At 41.0% G+C, this 7988-nt stretch overlaps 1 protein-coding gene across 2 annotated transcripts in view; it reads left to right on the top strand.

Annotated features, from left to right (window-relative positions):
• NEMF (nuclear export mediator factor) overlaps positions 1-7988 on the top strand; it is a 230716-nt gene that overhangs the window by 174716 nt on the left and 48012 nt on the right. For both annotated transcript variants that reach the window (XM_010842245.1, XM_010842244.1), the window contains exons 4-7: positions 944-1184; positions 2304-2372; positions 2487-2589; positions 5758-5883. In XM_010842245.1, the coding sequence (XP_010840547.1) occupies positions 1126-1184; positions 2304-2372; positions 2487-2589; positions 5758-5883 (357 nt within the window). In that variant the 5' untranslated portion in view covers positions 944-1125. The remainder of the gene's footprint in view (positions 1-943; positions 1185-2303; positions 2373-2486; positions 2590-5757; positions 5884-7988) is intronic.

Genomic DNA, 7988 nt, shown 5'->3' with positions numbered 1-7988 from the left:
TCAAAACTCCCGTGCTGATCAGTAGTGGGATCGCGCCTGTGAATAGCCACTGTACTCCAGCCTGGGCAACATAGCGAGACCCCGTCTCTTTTGAGTTCTTACCTTAAAAAAGGCTTTCTTATTTTTTAATATCTTTTCATTTTTATTTTTAATCTTACTTCACCATTATCTAGCGAAACAACTGAATATTAAGGTTGCCAAGTGTTTATGGAGCCCCTATTGTATATCACGGAGAAGGCGATGGCACCCCATTCCAGTACTCTTGCCTGGAAAATCCCATGGACGGAGGAGCCTGGTGGGCTGCAGTCCATGGGGTCGCGAAGAGTCGGACACGACTGAGCGACTTCACTTTCACTTTTCACTTTCATGCATTGGAGAAGGAAATGGCAACCCACTCCAGTGTTCTTGCCTGGAGAATCACGGGGACGGGGGAGCCTGGTGGGCTGCCGTCTATGGGGTCGCACAGAGTCGGACACGACTGAAGCGACTTAGCAGCAGGAGCAGCATTGTATATCGGGTACTATGCTGAGCCCAGGTTCTCCCAATACCTAGAATGGATAAGAATCTCACAGTAAAACGCAAAATGCTCTTCGGCGAGCAAGACTTATCAGAATAGGAACTTTTTTTTTTTAAGAGTTGGTTTGCCTTGATCATTGAGGGTAACTGTAGGGCGAATGAAATAGTCCACTGCGTTAAATTTCAACAGTGTACGCCCCAGGGAAAGTGGTAGTTCCTCAGGTACACAAAGCGGTACCTGGGGAAATCCTCCTAGTACGTTGTTCATAAATTGTTATGACCAGTAGGGGTCACTATGGGGGCTGGCTTGAATCCCGAGAGGCAAGGGAGCAAAGTAACCGGACTAGTTTGTGAGCTTTCCAGGAAGGAATGCAGTTTCAAGAGAATAATTTGTATCTATTTCGAATTGTTTTGGTACGACGAAAAGCTAATCGACGACGACTTGACTGCCAAACTCTTCACAAAATGTGACTCAAAGACGTTCGCTTCGAGGAGTATTGGATCTTCTGCGCGGCCGTAGATCCGCCTAGTGCGCCTGCGCATAAGAGTAGCGGCGTTGAGTCAGGCCGGCAGTGGAGGAAACTGCGGTAGAGAACCTCGAGGCTCGCCATGAAGACCCGCTTTAGCACCGTTGACCTCCGTGCGGTACTTGCGGAGCTGAATGCCAGGTACCGTACGTCGGGTGACCAAGCTTGTGCAGGGGGTGCAGGAGGCAGAGGCCATGGCCCTACCGTAGAAATAAGAAGGGCCTTGTGTTTTCCCTCCCCGCCCCCCCCCTCCCCCGGGTGCTGTTCTCCTATAGACCTGGCTAGGCCTGAGTGGGCGAGCGCGTGACATCTTTCCGTGGCCCTGAGGATACCGGGGGGACCCCGGCGGCCACGTGCGCCACCCCCCGGCTCTCGTGGGCTGCTGGTCTCGCCAGGTCTTGCGTCCCACTTTGGCAGGGCTCTCCGCTTGCCGGCCTGAGTCGCCCCGGTCTGGCAGGAAACGTTTACTCAAAGAAGTCAGGTGGACGCCAGGACACCAGAGTTAAGTCATTAGTTCCAGAGGTTTCCAGACCAGAGGCTTGGTTTGGTAGACTCTCCTCCTCACCCCAAAGAGTTTTAGCTGGAGGTAATAGATTCGGCCGGAGATCTGCATTCTAGTTCGGTTTTTATTAATATTTTATTAATATTATTTAGCTGTGTGAGCTTTGTCATATTTCTCAGGGCTTCGTTTACATTTTTTCTTCTGTAATTAGTTGAGTTAGATTTTACTGTATTTCCTAATACATGTATTGGATCACTTAAAAAAAACTCTTTAAAGCATTGTATGTTCCTGGAGCTGGTCTATCACTTTTTTAAAACAGTTACATTCGAGGTTTAGCCAGAAGGTTGCTGGCCTTCTGGCACCCCACTCCAGTACTCTTGCCTGGAAAATCCCATGGATGGAGGAGCCTGGTGGGCTGCAGTCCATGGGGTCGCTAAGAGTCGGGCACGACGGAACGACTTCACTTTCACTTTTCACTTTCCTGCATTGGAGAAGGAAATGGCAACCCACTCCAGTATTCTTGCCTGGAGAATCCCAGGGACAGAGGAGCCTGGTGGGCTGCTATCTATGTGGTCGCACAGAGTCGGACACGACTGAAATGACTTAGCAGTAGCAGCAGCCTCTGCACTCTGGTTGACCCCCTGTCTTTAAAGATTCCCTCTTTGGCAGGCTGTGTTTCCGCTTACGCTTTAAATTGTGGGGAGTTTTATGTTTCAAATGGTAGTATGATTTATTACTTGTTTCTTTTCTTTTTGCAGCTTGCTAGGAATGAGAGTAAACAATGTTTACGATGTGGATAATAAAACGTATCTTATTCGTCTTCAAAAGTAAGAGCGTTTTATAGGCTTGTTTTATCTTATGTCATTAATTTTTTTTTTTAAAGCAACCTACTGTTAGTGCTGGTAGGACCCTAAAGACATTTTGACTTTTTTCTTCTACAGACCAGACTTTAAAGCTACACTTTTACTCGAATCTGGCATACGAATTCACACAACAGAATTTGAGTGGCCTAAGAATATGATGCCGTCTAGTTTTGCCATGAAGGTAAACCTTATTATACTTGAAGCTTAATGTTAAGGCCCTGAGAGTGGTCACTAACAATTGAAGTTATAAACTGGTTTTTCTTCGTTGGTATAAATAAAACAGATAAATACAGAGTAGTTGAGACATACAGGATGAATAAAGGAGATGTTTATTAACTTCTTCCTTTTACCCATCACACCACTTTGTGTTCCAGATCTTTCCTTCCCAAAGTTACCATTCTAATTCAAGCTTTTATAGAGCTGGACATTATAGTCTTTTAACTCTGTGCTTCTCACTATCAAAAAAAATTTGTTTCAGACCAGCAGTGATCTTTCTACAGCATCATTTTGATTAGTTACCCCACCTTTTACAATTGTCTGATATCTGAGTCTGTATCCTGCACCCCAGCACTCTTGGCTTTCTGTGTTCTGCCCTCCTTCCCTAGCCTTGTCTTCCACGGTTCACTTTTCAGCTGCCAGTATGTATTTTGTTGGAATACTCAATGACATTAGTATGCTACCAGCCATATCTTTTTTACTTTTCACTTCTCTCTGTTTTACTGTTAAAACTGAGATCCTGCATCTGTGAATGTATTACCCATTTGCTTATTGACATAACAGGTATACTGAGAGGTCGTGGTACAGAGGAAAGACGTTAGACTCAGATATACATAACTTTGAATTACTGATTTTGCTGCTTGAATACTTTTATAACTTGGAAATTTTACTTAACCTCTTGGGACTTGTTTCTTTAAATGTAAAATATAGATAATGCCTCTGTTACGGGGTTATTGGTGAGGATTGATTGAAGTTAAATGTAAAGCACCTAACACAATGCCTGACACATAGTAGGGCTCCATATGTATTAATTTCCTTCTTCCTCTCCTCCTCACTTTCCTTCAGAAATTTATTTGTTTTGGCATTGTGTTATTTCATTAGAGGCTTTACAGAGAAGATCCTTATCCCCAGCAACTTAGAATCTGTTTTGGATTACACGTTAGGTAAGTGTTTCCCAAATCGCAAGGCCTGTCACAAAATTATCAAATTCTTAAAAGTTTCATTTACTTAATAGTAACCCAAAATGTATCTTTTGGAAATTGTCCTTAATAATAATGACACTTTATATTTGTATAGCACTCTTCAAGGAATAATACTTCATTTGAGTTGTTTAGCAACTCAGTGGATATGAAGAACAAATATCATTTCAGTTTTACAGATGATATAACAGATAATAAGCTATATGCTTTTGGGATTGTGTAAACATCCCCAAATAAGGCTATATCAATAGGAGATCAGACACTCAAAAAAAAAAAAAAACAAACAAAAAACTTTGAGTTAGGTATACATGTCAATCTAAATATGTATACAAATTCCCTCCAGTGGAGTAGACAACATTAAGCACTTTATAAATATCTACAGCTGTTACTGTTGTATGTCAGGCAGGATCATGTTTAGTATGTGGTAAATCAGTGACTTTTCCTGATTCTCACATTTGGGAATGCCAGATACAGCTTTGTGACACTGACAGAAGCTTGTTTTCACCAAGATGCTAGTAGAGAAAGAAAAAAGAGGTTTTACATATGTATTATATGTCTGCCTATACTCATGATAATTTTCCCTTTTTTACCATTCCATGGTGTGGACTTCTATTCCATTCAAAGATGCCTTTTATCTTCATTTTAACTTTATTTTTCTCATAAAAATATTACTGGGGAAATTGACTATGATTTTCACCTGGGGATTTAAAGATAGCCCTGAATGTAGGTCACTGTTTAAATCAAAATTAATGTAGGCCACTTCTAAATGAAAACTGTTAAATTTAGGAGGGGGAGATTATTTATTCTGTGAAGGTTGAAAAGTCTCATATCTGCCTCAATATAATGTGAGTATAAAATTCTGCCTGAATACATAAAATGAGAATTTTAGTCAGTTTGAACTGTAGCTCTGGAGAACTCTTCTTAGTTATGAAAGAATTGGCATTGATTTGAAGAATGACCCTGGATATTTCTTCTTCTTTTTTTCTTTTTTAAAGATGGTTTTAGATGAATTTATCTGTAAAATTTGTCTTGGAGTTGAGTCTTGAGGAAAAGAAAGCATCCTTTCTTTCTGGTCTTGACTAAGAGGTCTTTCAAATTAAAAAATGAGAAACAATTGTTAAAAATTTTTTAAGGAGCCACAGAGTAGTTTTGTTTTTGGTTGATGTCGTACATAAGATATTTATACTAAAGAGTAGTATGGGTTTCCCTCATAGCTCAGTTGGTAAAGAATCTGCCTGCATTGCAGGAGACTCAGGTTCAATTCCTGGGTTGGGAATATCCCCTGGAGAAGGAAATGGCAACCCACTCCAGTATTCTTGCCTGGAGAGTCCCACGGACAGAGGAGCCGGGGGGCTATAGTCCATGGGATCGCAAGAGTCAGACACGACTGAGTGACTTTCACTTCGAAGGGTAGTACGTGTAATATAAAACAGTAGGTATTTACCAAGTAAGTTGCCTTTGGGTTTAATATGTTCATTTTATTTTAATTGCTGATAAGAACAAGAACCTTATGACTAGGCATAGAAATGGGATTTGATAAAAGATAGGAGTTGCTGCATTTGGAGTTGAGCTAAGTTGTTCAAAAACTTGGAGATAGTACCAGAAAAATTCTGCTTGGGCTTTGTTAATAAAGTTCGTGAGAATAGGTTATTAGTTGTAAGTTGGAGGACTGATTTACAGTATTTCAGTAAGCTCATGGTTCAGAATTTGTATTTGAACTGAAAGATTAGTGGAAATCATTAATCTTGGACACAAACACACAAAAGGGAATTTGGGATATTTAAAAAAGTGGAGTAGAAAGAGGCTTTTAAAAAAGGTTACAGTTTTGTGTGTGGTCTTCAGGACAAGAACAGGAATTTATTTAGCAGTGTATAAAGCAAAAAAGTAAATTTCATTATCTGTTATTGTCTACTTAAAAATTGAATATGAAATACTGTTTCAGAGTTAGCAGTCAGAGTGGTCTGAAATAAAATGTATTTCTTCTGATTATCATTCTGTAAGTTTTGATTTTAAGACTATACTGTTTTATCTACTAGTCTTAAGATATTATTCCTAATGGAAATTAGAAGGAGAAACTTACTTATAAACCAATACCGAATGATTAGAAATTCACTTTTACTATTTAAATGCCTTTTTCTTCTCTTTCTTGCTAGTGCCGAAAACATTTGAAGAGTCGGAGATTAGTCAGTGCAAAGCAGCTTGGTGTGGATAGAATTGTAGATTTTCAGTTTGGAAGTGATGAAGCTGCTTATCACTTAATCATTGAGCTCTATGACAGGGTAAGTTAAATTTGGGGGTGGGGTGAGGAGAATTCACTGTATTGTCGATTATTCATGTAATAGTGCTATCAGACATGAGCAGGGAACATTTTTTTCTTGTGAAAGGCCATTGATACACTAGGATAATGTAGTGCAATGCAAGTAAAATGTAATCTTCCATTAATCTTCATTTTATCTGGAGGCCAGAATTTAGGCAGACCTTAGCCATTTAAACAGAAGCAGAAGATATTAAGAAGAGATGGCAAGAATACACAGACGAACTATACAAAAAAGATCTTCACGACCCAGATATCACGATGGTGTGATCACTGGCCTAGAGCCAGATATCCTGGAATGTGAAGTCAAGTGGGCCTTAGAAAGCATCACTACGAACAAAGCTAGTGGAGGTGATGGAATTCCAGTGGAGCTATTCCAAATCCTGAAAGATGATGCTGTGAAAGTGCTGCACTCCATATGCCAGCAAATTTGGAAAACTCAGCAGTGGCCACAGGACTGGAAAAGGTCAGTTTTCATTGCAATCCCAAAGAAAGGCAATGCCAAAGAATGCTCAAACTACCGCACAATTGCACTCATCTCACACGCTAGTAAAGTAATGCTCAAAATTCTCCAAGCCAGGCTTCAGCAATATGTGAACCATGAACTTCCTGATGTTCAAGCTGGTTTTAGAAAAGGCAGAGGAACCAGAGATCAAATTGCCAACATCCGCTGGATCATGGAAAAAGCAAGACATCTATTTCTGCTTTATTGACTATGCCAAAGCCTTTGACTGTGTGGATCACAACAAACTGTGGAAAATTCTGAAAGAGATGGGAATACCAGACCACCTGATCTGCCTCTTGAGAAATCTGTATGCAGGTCAGGAAGCAACAGTTAGAACTGGACATGGAACAACAGACTGGTTCCAAACAGGAAAAGGAGTTCGTCAAGGCTGTATATTGTCACCCTGTTTATTTAACTTACATGCAGAGTAGTACATCATGAGAAATGTTGGACTGGAAGAAGCACAAGCTGGAATCAAGATTGCCGGGAGAAATATCAATAACCTCAGCTATGCAGATGACACCACCCTTGTGGCAGAAAGTGAAGACGAACTAAAACAGCTCTTGATGAAAGTGAAGGTGGAGAGTGAAAAAGTTGGCTTAAAGCTCAACATTCAGAAAACGAAGATCATGGCGTCCGGTCCCATCACTTCATGGGAAATAGATGGGGAAACAGTGGAAACAGTGTCAGACTTTATTTTTCTGGGCTCTAAAATCACTGCAGATGGAGATTGCAGCCATGAAATTAAAAGACACTTACTCCTTGGAACGAAAGTTATGACCAACCTAGATAGCATATTCAAAAGCAGAGACATTACTTTGCCAACAAAGGTTCATGTAGTCAAGGCTATGGTTTTTCCTGTGGTCATGTATGGATGTGAGAGTTGGACTGTGAAGAAGGCTGAGCACCATAGAGTTGATGCTTTTGAACTGTGTTGTTGGAGAAGACTCTTGAGAGTCCCTTGGACTGCAAGGAGATGCAACCAGTCCATTCTGAAGGAGATCAGCCCTGGGATTTCTTTGGAAGGAATGATGCTAAAGCTGAAACTCCAGTACTTTGGCCACCTCATGCGAAGAGTTGACTCACTGGGAAAGACTCTGATGCTGGGAGGGATTGGGGGCAGGAGGAGAAGGGGACGACAGAGGATGAGATGGCTGGATGGCATCACTGACTCGATGGACGTGAGTCTGGGTGAACTCCGGGAATTGGTGATGGACAGGGAGGCCTGGCGTGCTGCGATTCATGGGGTCGCAGAGAGTCGGACACGACTGAGCGACTGATCTGATCTGATCTAGCCATTTAAAATAGTATTTGAGGGACTTCCTTGGTGGTTTGTGATTAAGACTGTGCTTCCACTGGGAACTAAGATCCCATATGCCATGTGTGCAGCCAGAAAAACAAAAAATAATAGCATTTAAATGTGGTAGATGAAAATCTGAGAATTGAAGATATTATCTGGTACTTTAAATTTCAGAACTAATGTGATAGAGCCAGCAAATTGTCAAATAGTTTTGTCATAAACAGCATTTGAGACCTAGGGACATTGCCACATTTTCAGTGTCATC

Source organism: Bison bison, unplaced genomic scaffold, assembly GCF_000754665.1.
Source record: "Bison bison bison isolate TAMUID 2011002044 unplaced genomic scaffold, Bison_UMD1.0 scf7180017864174, whole genome shotgun sequence".
Classification (NCBI taxonomy): Eukaryota; Metazoa; Chordata; class Mammalia; order Artiodactyla; family Bovidae; genus Bison; species Bison bison.
The sequence above is the reverse complement of the archived record's forward strand: the minus strand, read 5'-3'. Positions and strand labels throughout refer to the sequence as shown.